The 20,784-nt window shown below is 42.9% G+C and overlaps 2 protein-coding genes across 4 annotated transcripts in view; one reads left to right on the top strand and one right to left on the bottom strand.

Moving 5' to 3' along the window:
• Nucleotides 1-13,591, top strand: part of palld (palladin, cytoskeletal associated protein) — a 51,422-nt gene extending 37,831 nt beyond the window's left edge. For 2 of the 3 annotated variants that reach the window (XM_062423880.1, XM_062423882.1), the window contains 11 exons: nt 2,701-3,381; nt 4,206-4,350; nt 4,627-4,731; nt 6,918-7,139; nt 7,494-7,643; nt 8,018-8,106; nt 9,075-9,207; nt 10,929-11,136; nt 11,260-11,425; nt 11,539-11,672; nt 11,786-13,591. In XM_062423880.1, the coding sequence (XP_062279864.1) occupies nt 2,701-3,381; nt 4,206-4,350; nt 4,627-4,731; nt 6,918-7,139; nt 7,494-7,643; nt 8,018-8,106; nt 9,075-9,207; nt 10,929-11,136; nt 11,260-11,425; nt 11,539-11,672; nt 11,786-11,946 (2,194 nt within the window). In that variant the 3' untranslated portion in view covers nt 11,947-13,591. Of the gene's footprint in view, nt 1-2,700; nt 3,382-4,205; nt 4,351-4,626; nt 4,732-5,845; nt 5,885-6,917; nt 7,140-7,493; nt 7,644-8,017; nt 8,107-9,074; nt 9,208-10,928; nt 11,137-11,259; nt 11,426-11,538; nt 11,673-11,785 lie in introns of all 3 variants that reach the window. The other variant, XM_062423881.1, reaches the window with a different exon arrangement.
• On the bottom strand, nt 13,424-18,067 carry cbr4 (carbonyl reductase 4). The gene is made up of 6 exons (XM_062423883.1): nt 17,983-18,067; nt 17,218-17,366; nt 16,577-16,697; nt 16,289-16,425; nt 14,981-15,115; nt 13,424-14,868 (listed from the first exon to the last, which is right to left on the bottom strand). Exons 2-6 carry the CDS (start codon nt 17,360-17,362, stop codon nt 14,690-14,692), a joined length of 717 nt encoding a protein of 238 aa, XP_062279867.1. The 5' UTR covers nt 17,363-17,366; nt 17,983-18,067; the 3' UTR covers nt 13,424-14,689.
• Between the last annotated feature and the right edge of the window lie 2,717 nt (nt 18,068-20,784).

Below are 20,784 nucleotides of genomic sequence, written 5' to 3'. Positions count from 1 at the left end.
GATGCAGTTGGAGACAGCCAGGATGTTCAGGCAGGCGGCGTACAGCGGCCTTGACGTGTACTTTGTGGTCAGACTGGTCTGAGCAATCAGAGCCGGAGGCTGCGCTGCTGCAGGGTCACAGAGTCTGGATAATCCTCCATCCATTGCTTGATGTAAATCCTTAAGTGGGCTGTTAAACTACTCATGCAGCTGCAAATAACACCAACTGACCTTTTCATGCGCCATCAAAATAAGATGCGTGCCAAATGTCAAATCTAAATTAGACAAAATTAGAAATTTATTATGCTGAATGGTATTTAGATGGAAGTCCAGTGTCATGTCAGGGCATTTTAATGTGGATGGATGACTTGGTTGTGTAACTTGACTTTCTGCATCAGGATTTCCTAACCATACTTAAAGAGAGGGAGTACGTTATTAGACGCCTGCACAACAGTTTGGTTTTGTAATCAATGAAGGTGCTTGTTTAACAGTAGTTGCTTTATATAGAAAGTAAAGAAGACCTTTTAAGGCAAAGGGGTGATGTCAGTTACAGCTGGATAACATCCACTCTGCCTTCATACACACTCAGGGAAACAAAAGAGAAGAGTGGAGGGGGGAAAACTCACTTGTACAATTAACCTCTAAAATACAATAGTCTATATACAGTAGGAAGGTGTCATAAAGGTAAACTCTTGTTAAGGTCTTCGAGGTCTTTCACGCCGAGGCAGTAAAGCGGTGTGCCGGGGAGAGAGGGATGAGGCGGTGAGGAAATGAAGTGTGTTTCCTCTCTGCTGGAGCCGACGGGCAGGGTGCTTCTGCCTGACGCTCTGAGAACACAGCCAAAAAAGGAATCAAACCGCTGTGCAGCGCTTGCGAGCCTCAGGAGCTGCCAAACTATTCCTGTAAAAGCACTCTTTTGGTCGAGGCCCGAAGAGGAGACCCTTGGGGAATGTAAAGAAAAACGTATACACAGAATAGATCGTAGCTCATGTGGCTCTCTTGTGGTCGGTGAATCCTGTAAGGAGAGCACCAGGTCTTGAAGAGCTGGAATGATCGCAATGGATGCAATTTTAAATTAATGACTATTTATTTGGGCATGTGAAGTCTCCTCTGGAGGGGAGACTATGACCAAAATAACTGGCTAGGACAGACTAATCAGTCATGTTGCTGTTGGCCTGAGTGGAGGTTTTGTTACACTATGCTAAAACTGTCAGTTTAGTCAAATATTCACTTGTGTTGTTTGAGTTTGCAAATGTATATGGGGGGAGGCCGAAGGGAGTTCTTTCCTGCATTCTCACTGATGAAAAATAGTCGAAAAGACTCCGCTGATTATTCGACATCTGGAAAAGATTTGGGCACGTGAACTCAGTCCTGGTGGACTCCTGACAACATGCACCGCTGGGATGTACAGTATATTCTGAACAGGCTGCCTATGAAGAACTCATCCGTCTCAGATACACATAGCTCTATACTCTGAAGGTTTATAACTTCAACCTTTCCCTGAGACCCACGTCCTCCTCCTGATCCTTGAGAGATTCTAAGAGTTCACCTCTGTTTTGTGGTTTTTCGGTTAGTCTTCTTTTAAAACTTTACCGGTTCACATAAAGTTTGTTTCAGAAAAGAGAAGCGGCAGATTTTGGGTCTGATGACACTACAAAATTTCTAAACTCTCTCCCTCCCACGATGACGTGACAATGCAGTGAATCAGCCACACGGGGGGAGAGACTGGACAACCACACCTCTGTGAAAAAACACAATCCTTCATTACCAGGACCCATCCCTGGCAAAATGACAGAGCAACATCACATTTTTGTTTTTCTTTCTTCACAATGCCATTCAAACAGCAGAGGCCACGCCTTAATTGCGTGGTTTTCCCATTTCACAGATAGAAAAACATCATATTTGAGCTTTGTCTCTGCACCAGACCAGTCGCAACACATCCGGGTGAATGGCTGCAGTTTAAACAACAGGAACGGAGTAGTTTTCCACTTTATCTCATGATTCCTTTACCATACTTGATGTATTGTCAACAGGCTGGCTTTTTAACAAGTCTTTGTTAAAGGCTAACGGCTGATAACCTATCAGTCTGTGCTGCTGGTGCAGTGGTTTCCTTCCCAGAGCGCGCGCGCGCGCGCGCGCACACACACACACACACACACACACACACACACACACACACACACACACACACACACACACACACACACACACACACAGACTACATACCACTACATTCATACCACTACCTCAGGCCTGACAAGCTATCACTGTCAGACTGAGGGAAAAACAGTTCACTTCAACTCCTGCTCAAAACCCTCCCCTTTGAGTGACGGCCGCGTGCTGATGTCATCCTCAAACCTCTTCATATCTTTAATAATTAACATCTTCACAACTCATTCTCTTTTATTCCTGACTGGGCGGCCCCCCTCCAACACTTTGATTGACATTTTAACACACACATTGATTATTCTCACATCTGGCATCCAACATTTCTGCCAGTTGTGTTCTGACTACAGTTGGATAGGGACCAGGCCATAGTGTCATGCATAAATTGAAAACAGCCACATTCTTGTGTAACATTTTGTAACAACTCTGTTACTTTATTACAGATGCCCCCCCTCCCCTATCCCCTCCCCTCATAAAGAATTAAAAGTCTATAAGAAACATAAGATGACTTCAGTTTGAGATTGTGTCACTGATGAGTATGTCTCTTCTTCGCAGGAACGCCACTCAGCTGAAGCAGCTGCAGGACCAGATTCTTTTGGAGCAGCAGGAAGCAGCCAACTGGCAGCAACAGCCGCAGGAGCAGCGAGGCCAGGAAGTCCCGCCACCAGCCCCGCAACCACCTCAGGAAGTGCCTCCACCAGCTCCATCAACTCCACCTCTCCCCCCTCCTCCCTCCTTCCAGGAGTTGGAGAACAACGCAGCCATGCAGGCCAGCACCTTCAACTACGCCCGGCCCAAGCAGTTCATCGCTGCTCAGAGTCCCGGCGCGGCTAGCTTCGTCACCCAGTCCTCAGGCTCCTCAGGGTCCAGCCTGTCCTCCCCCATGTCTCCTCCCACCTCACACAAGCCCTTCACCAGGGTCACAATGCCCCCTTTCACCAAGGCCGGCAGCCTGGATTCCCCCAGCTCTCCTTCCTTCCCGCCTCCGCCACCGCCCTTCTTCAGCTCCAACCTGTCCTCTCCATCAGGCTCCGCCCAAGACTTCCCTCCTCCACCGCCTCCTCCCCCTCCACCCATGCCCATGTCTCCAGCCTTCTCAGATATGTCATCGCCGTTCTCCTCCGTCCCTCCGTCTCCAGCCTCCAGCTTCCTGTCCTCAGTGTTGCCCGCCACGCCTTCCTCACCCGGCAGTCCTATAGTTAATGCCCTGGGCCTCCCTAAAGGCAACGGGACTGTGTGAGTAACCCCTTACACACACACATTAACAGATAGATCTTTCTTTACAGTGTCTGTCAAGTTACGTAAAGTTCTTTATACACAGCATCAAACCCCGGGACAGCATGTCTCTGGTGATAGACCTGCTGGCAGTTGGAGGCAGGATATCTGAAGCTAGATGGAAGATGACATGTTTACATTTTTATTCAGCGTGTTTACAGGAAAACTCTTAGTAAAGAGCCCTTTTTAAACACAGATAAACCCACACACATAGAGACAAAAGTGAGCTCAAGGTGCAGGAGCTTTAGCCCCCATATGGTAAGAAAATATACACAAGGGCCTCAGAGTGAAAGGTGTGTCAAAATCAAATAAACAGTCAGATTTCTGTATCATAGTTTGCGTGTACGTTCAAGGGTGTAAGTTCTCTGTCACTTCACAGAGTCCAGCTTATATGATGCTGGGCTCTGTAATATTGAGCTCATGTTACGTAGAAAATCGTCCTCTGATGGCTGACCTGTATAGGGAGAAATTTGCTTCTTTTTTTTCTTGCATCAAGGACATTCCACCTTCAACTCTTTGCCAGTAATTTTTCATCAGCCCCTCACTCACTCCCCTTCTCACCCTGGCATTCCTGCTGGAGTTGGGAGAGATAAGAAGACACATTGTGGAATGCTATAGCTGGACAAATCCAGATAAGGGTGGATGTGAGAGAGTCAGAGAGGGAGCAAAGATAGGAGCTAAAAAGGAAAGAGGAGCTGTGACATGTTGAGATAATGTGTGCGTGTCACGGGGTGGTGAGCCACAGCTCTGATGTTGACAAATGTTTCTGTTTTGTGCCTTTCCAGGAAAGCTTTCCCGAGAAAGTCCTCGGTCACCAAGACGCCTCGTCTCGCCTCTGACTCAGACATCCAGGGATCCAAGGATGCTGTCATCCAGGACTTGGAGAGAAAACTGCGCTTTAAAGAGGAGCGCATAAGCAATGGTCAACAGGTGTGTGTGTGTGTGTGTTTTCGAGCCTTATTAAGTTACTGAAACATCTGTGTGTTTGCAGGCAGCATCATTAACACAGATTAACAAGCGTCCAGACAAGTCATACAAGTGTTCTACCCATGAAAGTGTATTTAAACAAGCTTCTGTTTCATCCATAATGTTTTCTCCATCCCTGATTAACACAACATACAGTAGCTAGCTGATGGTGTGTATTAAGTGTGTGTTGTGCAACTCACACACTAACCTGCGCTGACCCCCATTAATCCCTGCTTCCAGAGGTTAACCTATGAGGAGAAGATGGCTCGCAGACTGCTGGGTGCTGACAACGCTGCCACAGTCTTAAACACACAGGACACAGAGGAGGAGCCACAGGTCACACAGGTACGGTGGTTCTTTTTTTAAGGATCCATACATCTGAAGGGGGAAATCACACATATGTGCACACACTCACCTGAAATCAAACAGGCATGGAAATGTTTGACCAACATGTCTACACTTTTTTTTTTTTTTTTTCTACAAGAACAAATCCCACTGTTGCATGTGTACAGCACAAGCACCTTTCTATGTTTTGTCCACAGATACTTCCCTGGTGTCACATCTGTCTTATGACCACTGGCTTTCCTTTACAGAGTGCACCCCCCACTCACAGTCCCTGTAAACACTGCTGAAGGCGAGTTATGAAAGCAGAGTATAAACATTGTTAAATCCTCTGGAGCCCTCCATAAAAAGCTCTGTTTATGCAAACCCAGCATAAGCCAGTGTTGCTGCAAACATGCAGTGACACTGTTCAAAGGCTTGTGGAGCTGTTTGTCTGACCGCGAGCAACCAAAAAGTTCTGTGGAAATGCGAGAGAATTGCTCTTCCACACTGTTGATTGATTATTCATACATGAACTAGAATTTAAAAGAAAATACTTTTTTTGTGTGTCCCAAGGATTTATATTCATCCTGCATCAGGGGTAATTTCTTCCCATATACGGATGTATTTGTTAACATTGTATTTATAATTAAAAAAAATATATCATTTAAAATTAGGTCCACAAATTCATCACAGTAGTAAAGATTGCCTGTCAGTTTTGTTTTTTAAAGTTGCTCCTTTACCCTGCTTACTATCAGTCACTCAAAGGATTAAATGGAAGAAGTGGAAGGCTTACAGATGCTAAATTGGCTCTGAATTACATGGTATCCTCCTTTAACAGGAAGCACACTCTATTGGTTCAGTAAAGTCACAGTGCATATATAATAAACTTCACTAGAGCACAAGTTTCATCCACACTGACAGATAAAATCAAGTTAACACCGGAGTGATGTTGTCTTTTGGCATGAGAAGGATTGATTGAGGCACTGCAGCACTGCATGACTCTGGAAATGTTTCTGTAAATGCATCATGAGACAGATGTGTAATGTTGTTTGAGACTGTGTCTGAGCAGGTAAGTTAATACACACTGAAACACACTCAGCACATGCACATAAAACCTCTTATTTTCTCTCAACAGGCAGACTACTCATCAGATAGAGAATCTTTCCCTCAAAAGGTTAATGAAACTGTTGTTCCTCTCCGCTCTGTCACTCTCTGGTTTTTCATTCACTCTGTGTGACACTCCCCGTGTGTTACTGTGCACACAAAGTCACGCAAAAAGCTTTGGACGTGTTCACTTTGAACAGAACAGGATCCGGCTGTGGGAAAATTAGCTGATAATAGAACAAGTGGAAAACAAAAGGCACCCAATGCAGCATTAGTTTTGTAGTCACTGTGGTTCACAGTTCAGTCCATTCACAGGCAGGTGTGTCTGGTATGTGACAGACGATAAGACAAAAATTGAGCATGTGTGATAATGACCTCTGCAGCTTTTACTGTTTGTTGTTGTTCAGTATATGTGGTATGAATTGATTCAGGTACTGAAGCATGTCCAGGCCTGAGTCCAACACAAACACGTTTGTTTTTACTCTTATTATACTTACTCCTTAATCTGCTGCCGTCACGCAACGCATGCTGCAACGTTACTGCTACAATGCATTTGAAATCCAAGTAGCAACCGACTTTATCTTAATTCTTTTTCAACAGTGTGAAATAAACACAACATTTCTTTTTAACTTTTCACGCTGTACCTACCTCACTTCTACTGTAGGATAATACCTTACTAGAGCAGGACAGGCCACTTCTGCAATTCCTGCCGTTACGAGCAGTAAGAGTCAGTTTAGGAGGATAAGTGCTGGCTCTGCAGCTGCGCCTGAGGCCTGTCATTATGTTTGTGATGCGTCAACAGACCGTGCCACTCTGCAGATGTTCCACTCTGCCTCAGCAAAGCTCTGCTGATGAGTGATTGATGGAGATGGTGGGCAGGACGCGAGGGAGGGGCTCATCTGGGTAGAGAGAGAATTAGGAAACTGAGAGAAAGTTGATAGTTTGGGTGACAATGGAGAGAGGTTGATGAGTGTGTGAGACACTGCACGCTTTTACATGCGCTTGCCTTTGCCACGTGATCACACACACCACTCTCACTACTGATAAGTACATTTAGTTTTTCTGCCTCCCTAAATCTCTCTTTTTCTGTCTCTGGCATTTAGGAGTACAAGGTGTCCAGCTTCGAGCAGCGCCTCATCAGTGAGATTGAATTCCGTCTGGAGCGCTCTCCGGTGGAGGAGTCGGACGACGACGTACAGCACGACGAGGACTCTGCCGGCCGGGGGGTGGCACCCTCCTTCAACCAGAAGCTCAAACACTTCAAAGTCTTTGAGGGCATGCCTGTCACCTTCTCCTGCAAGGTTAACGGAGACCCCAAACCAAAGGTGGGAGTTTTGACGTGACGTGCTGATTATTAGTAGTAGATACATATTTAGCTATTTTCAGGCATTTATGATGGCTTGGGCTCCTTGCCTGGGAGTTGCTGATATGTCATGTTGATCATGGAGGGTGCAGATATTGTACATATACCCTGCGTGGTGATAAGAACTCACCCTGGTCTGGGCTGGCTGCCTGGCTCTGTCCACATTAATGACACAGTGATGACAGGCCTCATGGCAAGTGATGACAGAAAGAAAAGCAGAAAGAAAGAGGCAAAAAAAAAGATTTAGAGCATCGGATTAAAACATATTTAAGACATTGACATTTTTATCTGTTCTTTTTTATCATGTGTGTCACAGGTGTACTGGTTTAAAGATGGCAAGCAGATCTCCAAGAGGAGTGAGCACTACAGGATCAGCCGTGACCCTGACGGAACCTGCTCCCTGCACACAGCTGCAGCCTCACTGGATGACGATGGCAACTACACTATCATGGCAGGCAACCCTGAGGTGAGCGGTGATGGATGTACTGGAAACAACAACATGAAAAGATTCCGTGAACCTTTTCCTAAAAAACAATGCATACAGATGCCTGTTTGGCTGCTTGTAGCAGATGTCAGCCCTCATTAGCCCGAGAATAATGAGTATCAAGATAATGGTCTCCAGCCTGAGAGGAAGAGGGCGTTGAATGAGAGAGGAAATCACTAAAGCCCTCATGATGAGGGTCAAAAGTTCATGTTCTACAGGCTTTCTAACAGCCTGTCCGGCTCTAACACTCACGTTTTATTTCCTCGTCACAGTCTGACTACTGCTTGTGGTGCGGTGGAGTGTCAACAGCTCATAAGCTCCTTCTCTCTCTGTGTGTCTCTCTTCCCTCTTCACAGGGCAGGGTGAGCTGCACCGGCAGGATGATGGTCCAGGCGGTGAACCAGCGGGGTCGCAGTCAGCGCTCCACACCTGGACACATGCGCAGGTGAGACTTTGCTGATACGACAGGAGAAGAAGAGACAAAATCTCCTTCTTGATATTTTATTCACAGGCTGGAGCTGCTGGCTGGCACATGTGTTGCAGGCTGCTCGCCATCTGCACGACTTCTGTGCTAGCTCTCATTTGGGCGATTTACAAGTGTGTTATCCTGGCGTAAAATGTTCCAAGAAGCTGCCATTTACACCAATGCTTGTTGTGAGCTGAATCATAGTTTCCCCCTTTTGTTGAACTGTCTTTTCAAGAGAGAAAAGCTCTGTGTTAATGAGAGGGAACACCTGTTTGCTCTGCTGTTTTTTATTGCTCTAATGACCTTGTATATACAGTATGCATTCAACCAAGCCCAGATATTGAATAATGCACAGAAGATCACAGACACTCAGATGGCAGACGCCTCTCAAAGCACATAGGAAAAAAAACAACACCTGAAATCTAGATGAACACTCCCTGATTAGATAAGAGCTGAGAGATGTTTTGAGTGAGAAGAGAGTTGGAGATCACAATCAGTATCTCCCACTCACTTTCTTTCTCACCCTGACTGACATACAGGCATGGTGTTGATGTCATTGTTGTTGTAGAGCAGAATCACAGGAACACCTTGGGGTCCTGACCTGCAACATGAGGCTGAGGGGAGACTCTCATAGATCAAGAAAAAGCACATAGAGGGACGCCAGAGCAGGAAATAAAGGCTAAAAAGGCCAGACGTTAATGTCTTTGAAAAATGGAAATGAATGTGGAAAGCAGATTGGATAAAGAGTTTTTATATTTTAAAGGGAGTATTGCATGCGTTTCAGGAATGTTCCAAACAAGCCTACTGTACATGTCACGCTCCTAAGGGAATTTCACTTTAAACAAATTCAGACAAGTTTCATGGTAAAATTCCACTTCCACAAAATGCTTCTTAAAAAAAAGTAGATAAATAATGTCAAATACTGCATGTCTCCCTATGTGCATCAGGCCCAGGTCCAGGTCTAGAGACAGCGGTGATGAGAACGATAACATCCAAGAGCGTCACTTCCGCCCTCACTTCCTGCAGGCGCCCGGCGACCTCATCGTGCAGGAGGGCCGTCTGTGCCGGATGGACTGCAAGGTAAATACACATCTCTGACACCTGAGAGTGTGACCTGAGCCAACATGGGCGTATACTGTAGTAAAAAAGGCAAAGGTGGTGTTGACCTACGGTGGCTGCGTCCAAACAACTTCCATATAAACCATCTGTTATTTACTCAGAAAAGAAAAGGAGCTCTCAAATGGTTTTTATCTTGTGCCCGGAGTTCACTGTCTTCAAGTTTGATAATCTATTAAAAAATCAGTATAACAAGAAAAATCTAGTTTATATTCATCACAATGCAGCTTCTATTGGAGTGGTTGCTCTCACAACATATGAATTGAGACAGTCCTGCTTACTGAAGGACATTTTTAAGACTTAAAAGCAAAAAAGAACAAATTACACACTGTGTTTTGGTTTGGTATGGCATGTCAAGCTATGAACTTTAATGCGAAGAAGATCTCTTTTTATATGACCGCAGTTTTAAAGCCGTTTGTGGACAACTTTATGTCAAAATCTGCCATTTTTACTTCAACCCTCTGCCTCTTTACATGCAGTAGATTTAGTTTAATGGGATAATTTAGCCAACAACCAAACTCCTGCTGTACTTTAAACCTGCTGTGCTAATACGCTGCAGGTGAACTGATCCATCCTTTGATAAAGGAAAGAAAGTGAAACGTTTTTAAAATAACCAAGACATGACTGGAGAAGAAAAATGCCCGCACCAAAGAGAATATGTTAATCATAGTAATAGAGAAACCCATTTCAGATCCGCCCTTTAATTCAGCGTCTGTATTGCTTTCAGGGAGGCTCCGTGTCAGTGCTGCCAAAGAAACATTTCCCTTCCTGTGCATTCCAGTTTCTTTAGGGGAATAAAAACGAGCTAGGAGATGAGATGTTTCATCACTTCCTCGGGTTATGAATGGCTCACGGCAGACAGGGAGAATACAGAGGTGTCACATTTCTGGGGATTAAGTGGGATCAGGTTTTCTGCAATTATTTCCCCCCCACACACACACACAGAAACATACACACCTCTCCCGCCTCTCCTTCTAGTTTCTTCATCCTCTCCGTCTTCACCTCGCCTCCTCTCAGCCTTCAGCACTTAAGAACTCTTTGAAACAGTTATATGTAATAAAAGAAAACAGGCCCACAATTAACTCACTATAAAAAGGCTGTCTTTTTATGCTCGTTCAAAATAAACCCAGTCTCCATTCCTTCTGAGCCCTTAATGTCAAAGATATTTATAGCAAATATTTATTTCCAGATCGTTTGTAGGTTTCTAAACTTTCCACGCTAAAAAATGTCCCGAGTGCATAAAGTGCCTTGGGCCAATTCCAAAATTACTTATCACTGCTTCGTCTACTCTCTACTCCTTTGTGATGTGTGTCCATACTTTTAACACACATACCCATATCCACAGTGGCATGGTTTTCTAGGTGGGCAGGGTGGAGCAGGTGTTGATTTTCTGTGAAAAGAGCAACTGGAGCTTTTTTGGCAGGGCAGTTTATTGCCATGACAAAGCGTGGAGGCGACCAGGCTCCTCCAGACAAACACAGCACAGACAGATTAACCAAACACTGCTGTTTTCATACTCCCAATAAACACACACTGCCCCTCACAGAACACATGCAGCTAATATACTCCTTTTCTCCAACAAAAACAAGCAGCAACTGCACAAACTCCAAAGCAACATTCCCCTTATGCTCACGAATAAGCCTTCTAACATTCAGTGCATTTTAATGTTTTTTTACCACCTGTAGGTGAGCGGCTTGCCCACTCCTGACCTCATCTGGCAGCTGAACGGACAGATCATCCGCCCTGACTCAGCTCACAAGATGCTGGTGCGGGAAAACGGCGTGCACTCATTGGTCATCGAGCCCGTGACAAGCCGTGACGCAGGAATCTACACCTGCATCGCTAGCAACCGAGCCGGCCAGAACTCCTTTAACCTGGAACTCATTGTTGCAGGTAAACAGAAACATTGAGAAGCATTAGGAATTTGGCACAGGGGTGCAGCCAAGACAATGTTGACATGATTTGGAGCCAGAATCAAGAGCCTCAGTAACACGCTCACTCTCTCTCTCTCTACAGCCAAAGAGATGCACAAGGCTCCCTCGTTTGTTGAGAAGCTGCAGAACACAAGCGTGGCGGAGGGTCATCCCGTGAGACTGGAGTGTCGTGTCACAGGGGTCCCCTACCCACAAATCTTCTGGAAAAGGGAGAACGAGTCATTCACTCATAACACCGACAGAGTCAGGTGAATATAATAAACAAAACCTAAAGATAAAATTTTAATACTTTTTGGTTAATTGTTTCAGCCCACAGAATATTTAGATCTTCCTCTAAATTTGTGTCAATCTTCTTTCCCAGCATGCACCAGGACAACTGTGGCTACCTTTGCATGATCATCCAGCCAGCCATGAAAGAAGATGCCGGCTGGTACACCGTGTCAGCCAAGAATGACGCCGGCATTGTATCCAGCACCGCGCGCCTCGATGTCCACGGTAAGTTCAGACTCTAAAAAATACACACTGCTCGTTGAATGAAGGGTTTCTTGTGTGTTTTACTTCCTTTTTTTTTTTTTAAACCATTCTCTCCCTTTGTGCTCCATCCTCAGCTCAGTGGCAGCAGCCTAACCTCCCCAAGCCCAAGAAGGTGCGCCCCTCCACAAGCCGCTACGCCGCACTGACAGAGAGAGGTCTGGATGTGAAGGCGGCTTTCTTCCCTGACTCCAGCCCGCTGCCGCCGGGCGGCCTGGTGGAGAGCGACGACCTGTAGAGGCCGCAACGCAAGGAGGTGCGAGGATTACCACGTCACCTACAGAAACAACCCTCTAAAACTGCCCTTACTCCCAGTGCTCCTGAAACAGATACTTTATGACGGCGAGGAGGGGGCAGAACATAACTTGGTCCACCTGAGGGACTCTATCATCGAACTGCAGATACAGAACTAAAGGGCCAGTGGGCAGAGAGAGAGGTGGTGTTTTCATGTTTTTTATAGTATCACACAACCCATGATATTACAGAATCCATCGAGTTTGCTTCATTTTTATCAAACTGGACCTGGAAAGTGATTGAAGTGTTTACCACGAGAAAAAGACTGTTCATAAATATGCTCTCACACATTTCATGAACTGTACGGTTTCCTGATTAAGTGCCTCTCCTGTATGTAAAGATAAAAGTTAACAAGTTGAAAATGAAACATAGAATTAATATGCATGTTCAAGTGGTGCCATTTGCAATACACAGACTAATACTGCATCTAGAAGTAGCACTCAACACCAACTGTGTGTAGACGGGGAAAAGGCGACTTTAAGAGACTGAATGACTCAAAGCATCGTAGCTTTGATGAAGGAGGGAACGCAGAACACAAACTTTCATTTTGTGTTGGCTTGTGTAGCACAGTACTGATTTCTCCAGTATCTGATTGTAATTAGAGTATCACACAGTCTTGGTGTTGTCATAGATTAGCATATTACAGATATTGGACAAGGCCGGGCCTTACAAACACTATGTTTAGTGGGGGGTTTTTTTTAGCAAAAGGGGAAAAGGATGTTTACACATGAGAGAGATCTGTTTGTGAGCGCAGCAGAAATTTAGAAAGGTCGAATCCAACAGACGCAGAACGAGACAGCGACGGAAAAAGCAGGTTTTTGTGACGGGGTGTCAACTTTAATGTGGTATGTGAATATGCGATAGAGGGGATGTGAAGAAGTGATCGTGGCAGCGGTGAAGACGATGTTGAAAAATGGGATGTATGACAAACTTTGGTGACGGCGCGTCATTTTGGTGATTTTTGTTTTTCTCTTTCTTTGATGGTTTATTTTAGAGGTGTGTGAATTGAAATGTTGTCACTCAAGAGAGGGTGCTGTGAAAGGTTTCAGTGTATTTGTCACACACGTCACAGATTGTCCAGTTTATTTTTGTATTAAAAACAAAGACTATTTACTTTCCCATCAATCCTAACATAACTTATATCAGCAACCTTTTTTCTTTTTTTTTTGTCAAGCGTTCACTGATAAAACTCTTTTCTGTATCATGAAGTTTTATAAATATATTTACTGCCTTAAATCACTTTTAGGCTTAATGCAAACACAATTTCTTTGCATGTTAGTTTTGGACACTTGTACAATGCCAAACAATCTTTACCAGGATGTATAAAAACACAACTACTTTTCTGGTATTCAGGGGTAGCAAACACTTTAAGCCGATGGACAGTCAAAAGCAAGATATATTTATATCTACTATTTTTGTCACCTCTGTAATACTATACAAAGTGGACATATTTTTCTGTGTCTGTCCAGAGCTTGCATAAGCTGATTGTTACTGTTACTGCGCATTTCTATGCCAATCAATGCCTGTATATGGATTGTTCTCCTGATATTATTTTAGGTTATGAAAGTTAATAAAAATCAAACTCTTCAGAGACAGCGTGAGATGTTTTTATAGACTGGCAGGCTCCTCCTAAAACAATACCACAAGGCCAAAGAACACAACATCAGTCACAGTGGAAATGTATCATTTGAAAAGATAAATAAATAATCATTTGCTCAGAATGTTAATTGGAGTACAATATCATCCAGTCCTTTAATCTAAAAATCAAACATTTAGGATACAAATGCGAATAAACCAGCGTGTTTTAGGGGGGAAACTGGAGGAGTAACAAGCAACACAGCATTTTCACTGAGCATGACAGCCAACCTCCAACTCCATCCTACCACAGTACAGGACCAGAGCTGTAACCAGACACTCAAAACATTCCCAGAACTAAAAATACCCCCCTCCCCCTCCCCACCTCCCCACCACTACCTCTAATTTCCTCCAGCTGCAGCTCGACATGCCTGGCCCCCCTCGACAGGCCCCTCCAGAGGTGGGTTCGGGGGGGCCGCTGGTGGAGGGGGCAACATGTGCCGGCTGCGAGGGGGGTCTCCCTGGGGAGGTCGGGGGGGGAAACAAAACATGAGCGCTGCGATCGGTGGCGGCCGCGTTACAGTCATGGAAAAAGACCAACAGCGTTAAATCTACTGATCAAATTTAGGAGCTCAGGTCACGGAGGTCTGGACTGGGCCAGACACTCTGGAGTCAGCAGCGTTAGTCATGACCCACTGTCACACACACACATCAGGCCCCGCCTACTGCGGCTGGACGGGGTGACTCAGCAGAAAGTCAGAGCACAGCAGGACAGAAATCCTGTGTAAGATGTGGGTTTGTGTGTCTATTTCAAAAAGTAACAGCTTGTACAAAGATTCTGGTTGCTCTTAAGGTTTGCAGAAAGAATTTGGAGGATAAACCAGCTGATACAGATCATAAAAACTGCATGTCACAGTTTTATGGCTCAACAGATATGACTCTGAATTTCATGTGTCCACCTGGTGTCCACAGAGTAACATTCAGCTTCAGCCACAAAGACTTTTTAAGTGCAAAGTGTTTTTTCCTCAGTCATGAGTAACGTCAAGCATCTGGAAAAGGCAGATTGAGACATTCACTCTGGCGTTATTTTAAGTAGTTTCAAGCTTAGTTCTCTACATGGCCAGCTGCAGCCCTCCATCCACCACCAGCACCTGTCCTGTGATGTAGGAAGACTCCAAAAGGAAGAGGACAGCCTGTGCTACCTCCTCCGGCTCGCCAAATCTCCCCAACGGGATGGCGCGCACCCCGTCCTCCTCCTTCAGCCCTGCGGTCATGTCAGTGCGAATGAAACCTGGAGGGGAGACAGAGGGCAGGGATGTGTCAAAAAAAAAAAATACAAATAAGATGAGAGTTCAGAGCAGATGCTGACAGGACAGAGAGGGAAAGGCAGAGCAGTGATGTACCTGGAGCCAGCAGGTTGACCATGATGTTGCGTGAAGCGACTTCTTTAGCTAAGGAGCGTGTGAAGCCCTCCAGACCAGCTTTACTTGCACTGTAGACAGACTGGCCAGCATTCCCTTTCAGGCCCACAACAGAGCCTACAAAGAGAAAACAGACATCCATTAAGAACACTTTGTATGACAGAAATGTTTCCAAAAAACAGCCTTGGTGGGAAACCACAACAGTGGAAACTGTTTGTAGTGATCACAACTGTCCTGGTCAAATTGATCACTATAAGCAGATGATTATTATAACCAATCTTTTTCCTTGTTGTGTATTTCTCATGCAGATTACCATCTAACTGGCATTTAAATGTTTATAAAATGAATATAAAGTAATGAAACAGACAGCTTTGCTATTTACTGAAATACAGTGCAGCTGTTTCGCTGCTGCATCTCATGGGCTCATTTTTGTTACTTTGTCAGAAGCTTCAAGGAGACAACATGATTCATTGAGAGAAAAATACTTTTTCTTGTCATGATTTCAATGTGCATGCAGCTTCAGGTAACCAGACAGAAGCAGACAGGTTACTGCATGGTAATAATGGTGTCACAGTTGCTAAGAACATGTCATATGTGTATCATGGGAGTAAAGTAAAAAGAAAATAGAATTACCATAGATTACATTTTTTTCCATATGTTGTCATGAATGAAGAGACCCAAAATTATCACTGATTGCAGACTACTTGATACCTATAAGCAAATGATTTAAACAGCATTTGTATAGGAATGATTATGTCCCAAACAGTTGATCACTTTAACTAGGCAGTTTCCACTGTATTTGAAGTCATTATACTTAAAGGATCATAAAAGTGCTTAAACCCATTTATAACAAGTCACTTATCATTTACATTACAGCTAAAAACACACTGATGCATGAGGTGTTCCCACCCTCAATTCAGCCACCGGTTTTAATTTATGTCAGTATAATAATCAAATCTACTTACAGTAAACTTTGTTAGACATTATATAAATTCAATGCTGACAACTTCAATTAGCAACCGTCCTGCATTCTTGGGTGTTACAGTTTTCTCTGATTTTAAGTGCATTATCTTAAGTTGATGAAAAAAATATCACTCCTCATACAAAATGTATATATACTGTATATAAAAATCAGATTGGCAGTAAGGGATTTGTAGAAACTAGCCTGAAACATGCAAAAAGTACTCACAAGAAGAAAAATGAAGTGACTCTAATGAGATATACACTGCCACCTTGTGACCAAATTGAAAACACATCAATATTCATGGCTATTGCTGAAACAGTGAATACCAATATTAACAATGGCGGCTCCCTTGGTATTCAGCATGCTGCGCAGTGCCGCTCTGCAGGTCAGGATGGTGCCCAGCAAGTTGGTGTGAAGCAGAGTCACCATGTCCTCCGGTTTAGTCCTCAGTAACAAAGCATCCCTGAACAAACAGAGACACACAGTAAAACAGAGACACACTGCTAAAGATTCTTCTTTTTAAAAAGCATTATATCCATCATAAATATGCACATATGTCCTTTAGCAGATACAGCAGGACTTCAGCAGAGGAGTCCGCTCACGTGCCTGTTCACCTGTTCATGCCAGCTGCGTTCACAAGATAAGAGATGTTTCCACAGGTCTTCTGGATCCTTTCAAAGGTTTTCTGCACCTCCTGCTCTTTGGAGACATCACAGCTAAAAGCCACATGGTCAGCTAGAGGGAAGATGCAAAGGATGGTTATATGACTTGCAATCTGTTTGTAATAGCTGCAGGTACTGTAGGTTTTATTGTACAGCATAAAAGCAAAAGATAAGCCTCTGTGTGTTTGCATTTCTGTGTGTGAGGCAGACGGGAAACTAGGGGCAGACTGCCAGCATCAGATTTGCTTTTAGTGCTTGTAGTGTATGAATTCAAAATGTCAACATTTATTTAATTTTGTCAGGCTTCTGAAAGAAAATTATTTTTGTATAGAAATCAACCCAGTGGGAAAACATTGTGACGTCCTCTGTAACTGCTTAAATTTCATGGAGCTCGCATTGAAGAAACAAAAACATTAAAAAGCAAAAAAAGTGCAAGGAAAGTCCATGACTAGAAAGTGAGAGAGAAAGACTGAGATTCACTGCATTAGGTTTACATCTTGCCTACAAAAACATACATGTAGAGGTGCAGAAAATGTACACTGGTGTGTATGTATCCATGCATCTGTGCATATACACACAGTGCAGCAGTGTACCTCCGTGCAGAGAGGACACAGTGGCTCGGGCAGCATCTTCATTCCTGGAAACGACGGCCAGCCTGCAGCCCCTCTCTGCCAGCAGGCGGGACACAGCCTTCCCAATGCCTCTGGACCCCCCACACACCACCGCCAGCCTGGACATGAGCCTGCAGGAGAGAGTGCACATCAACACAACACTGCATCCAGAGGTGTATTATAACATGTTTCATCATACTATACAGTACAAAATGACTCCACAATTAAATATAATGTATGTAAATTGACAACATGTAGCTTATAGGCCTCAGTCTCTAAAACTATAGCACCAAAAACATAGTATGAAAAATACCATAAAATAAAATATGTTTTAGTGGGGTTTTTTCTATCATCATTTCAACCCATGTTTGAGTGTTTGAGTACCCTAAGCGCTCTAAAAAATAAAATGTATTATCATTATTATTATTACTGTTATTATTATTATTATTATTATTGTTTTAAAGGCATAAAAAGTCACAATGAAGTCTGTATAAACTCTCTAATAACACCTTGGTGCGTAAAGTTAGTAAAACTGCAACATTACAGACTTTAAACGACAAACTCTGACGGATATTAACTCTTATTTGTCAATTTAGTCAAGTGAAACACTCTCAGTCAGGTCAAGCTAATATTCGCTATATTAGCTGCTGTTATTTCAGGGTCACATTGTTGTCTGGTTATATATTAACAGTTTCTGAGCTACATAACAGTTGTATAATAAAGTTTTTACAGCCAACTGTTACTTACCTTATTTTCTACTGTCCTGCTTCTCGGTAAGTGAGTTTATTGACTGGAAAAACACCGAATATGCGAGGAGTAGGTGTTCATCGACGGCGCCATGTTTTTTCTCAGTGTTGTTGCGTTACTCAGCATTGGTCGCTAGATGGCGCCGTCTTATTCTTTTTTCCTCTTCTGCTTCTTCCTTTGTGTTTATTGGCGGGTTGCAAAACGCCACCTACTGTATTGGGGTTTGTAGATTCACGATATTCAATTCAAATAATGTAATACTGATTTGTTTATAGAAAAACAAACAAATAAACAAACAAATCTCACCCTAGACTATTTCCTAATCCTTCCTTTGGTATAAAACCCATCATCCACCCTCTGATTCCCCTTGCTCAGCACTAATTTTAAACTCCATTCCTGACCTGTCTCATATACTATATTTCTTAATGTCTCCCTCTCTGAATTATGTTTATTACAGTGTATGATAATGTGTTGTACATCTTCCACAGTGTTACACCACTGACACAACTTTAATTGACTTTTTTCCCATTAAGTAGCCTATAACGTGGAGTGAAAACCTGCACCCCCGAACCTTAATCATATAATGATTACCTCCTCTCTGCGGTTATGATATCCTCCTTTAAACTGTTTAACATGAGCTCAACTCTATATTATAATAGTGTGTCCCTTTATTATCTGTATCCCCTCCCTTCCACTAGGCCTTAATTATAGCTGTTCTAATTAATGATTTTATCACTCCCCTGCATAAGCTACTTTTATCACTCCTTATATACTTTAAGAGCCTTTTTTCCACATGATCTTCCTGTTCATTACCTTTAACACCTACATGAGCAGGGACCCAACAAAACCGCACTTCTATACCCGTCCTCTGTAATCTTAAAAGCATAATGAGTATTTCTATCATAAGATCTTCTCTGATGATGAACCTCTGACAGCTGCTGACGAATCTGAGCAAATAACTGTTTTTAATGGCTTTACGTGTCCCACTGAAGGCCAGAAATGATTGCAGTGATTTCTGCTGAAAATATTGACACTTTATCAGTCAGTCTGAGATATATATTAACATTAAATTCTGGTGTATGCAGTATATACCAATTCCCACATGCCCATCAGCAGGATTTTCTTGAATCATCTGTATATATTGTCAAAAATCTATAAAACTGTCTTTAACAATATGATGAATGTTATCTGTTACTGAGCAGTTCTTCTTTTCCTCTAGGAGTTGTAAATTAACATAATTAACATTAGTTTAAACTACAGATGGACTGTAGTTTAACTCTTTCTGCAGTCTAACCTATAATCCATCATTAAATTTAGTGGACTCTCAGCATTCACTTAAAACCTCAGTGGTGAGATTTTAAACCACTATTATACACTGCTGATAGTTTCTCTTGTGTAAGCTGTAATGGCATCTCTCAAACCTCTACTAACAGAGCATTTATTAGAGTTGTTCCCATAGTCTTATTGTTCTGTTCTGAATCCTGTCTTATCTTTGTAAAGCAGTTTTACATGCTTTTACATGTACTACACATCTGTAATCAAAAGTGGATCTTATCAGTGCCAAGTATACAGAATATTTAAACAGTAATGGTTTATCAGCCTGCCAGTCATAATAACATGCATGACTCATGAGGCTTTAAGCTTTCTTACATTTTGTTTGTGCTGTGTTCTTTTTATCAAACCATGACCCTACATAGTCACTTTCAATTAGTGGTTGGTTAATGTTTGTGCTTTTGGATTTTTCTGTTTTGTGAAAGCCTTTGGATACATGTTAATATTTGTCTAAATGGAGTCCCCATCATTACAATTATTGTTACAGCTGTGATTTTCCTACTAATGCCTTGTCAAACTGTCTTTTAAAAAAACTAATTAACATTTACAGGAACTGCAAAGGTCATGAGTCAGTAGAGAGAAATGTTTTTATGTTATTGCTGTTAGATGTGTTTGCAGTGCCACATTGTGATCATACTGTAGTTAATTATCATCATGATATGAATGTATTTTAAATATAGGAGCCAGGGGCAGAGCTAGGGGGTGGCTGTTGGGGCTGCAGCCCTGAATGTATTCTAAAAAGCCCCAATCTTTTTTTCTTTTTTTTTTTAATTTAAAAATCTGGTTAATTCAATTTCCTTTTGATCTACCAAAATAAATCACTACTACTACTACTACTAGTACCACTACTACTACTACTACTACTACTACTACTACTACTACTACTACTACTAATGCAGTAAAATTATATTCTGCGCATGTAAAACATTGGCCCTGGTTTTGGGTGCTGTGGGCTTAGCCACCCCTGATAGGAGCAAATATTTTCTGGGATATTTGTGTAAGAATACATTTATCTCAGAGGAATAATTAAAATACAGTTCTCTACAATGTTTTGTTTAGTTTTCTTAGAAGATGTTTTATTCATACTAGTGCACATTGACCAGATGGCCCTACACTGCACTTTGCATCATATGTCACAGCATGGACATACACTACATCTCATAAAGAAAACAAAGCTGGCGACGGTGTACAAAAGGCGAAGTAATGCTAAGAGTGACCTTGGCCCACACCTGGACCGTCCACCAGAGCGAGACACGCTGCAGGATTCAGCTGCTGAGATTAGATCACATTCACAATCTGCTCCTGTGCTGCAGCAGAAAAATACAACAACCAACAGTGTAATTTGCTCCAAATGTTATTACTCTTTACTGCAATGTTCATTAATATTAACTATGTTTGTTACAGAGAGAGAAGTGGGGCTTCATTTATATTCACATCACCTCCAGAGCACCAAGATATTATTCCCCACTT

The sequence above is a fragment of the Scomber scombrus genome, chromosome 8, assembly GCF_963691925.1.
Source record: "Scomber scombrus chromosome 8, fScoSco1.1, whole genome shotgun sequence".
In the NCBI taxonomy this organism is placed as follows: domain Eukaryota; kingdom Metazoa; phylum Chordata; class Actinopteri; order Scombriformes; family Scombridae; genus Scomber; species Scomber scombrus.
Note: the sequence above shows the minus strand (reverse complement) of the source record. Positions and strands in the feature narration are given on the sequence as shown.

Excerpts from the sequence above, each read along its gene's own strand:
- cbr4 (XM_062423883.1), bottom strand. The coding sequence starts at position 17,362 with ATGTCCAGGCTGGCGGTGGTGTGTGGGGGGTCCAGAGGCATTGGGAAG. Across the intron at positions 15,116-16,288 it reads AGCCGCCATTGTTAATATTG|GCTCTGTTGTGGGCCTGAAA; the intron begins GTATTCACTGTT and ends TTCTCTTTGTAG. Across the intron at positions 14,869-14,980 it reads GGTCAACCTGCTGGCTCCAG|GTTTCATTCGCACTGACATG; the intron begins GTACATCACTGC and ends TCTCCCCTCCAG.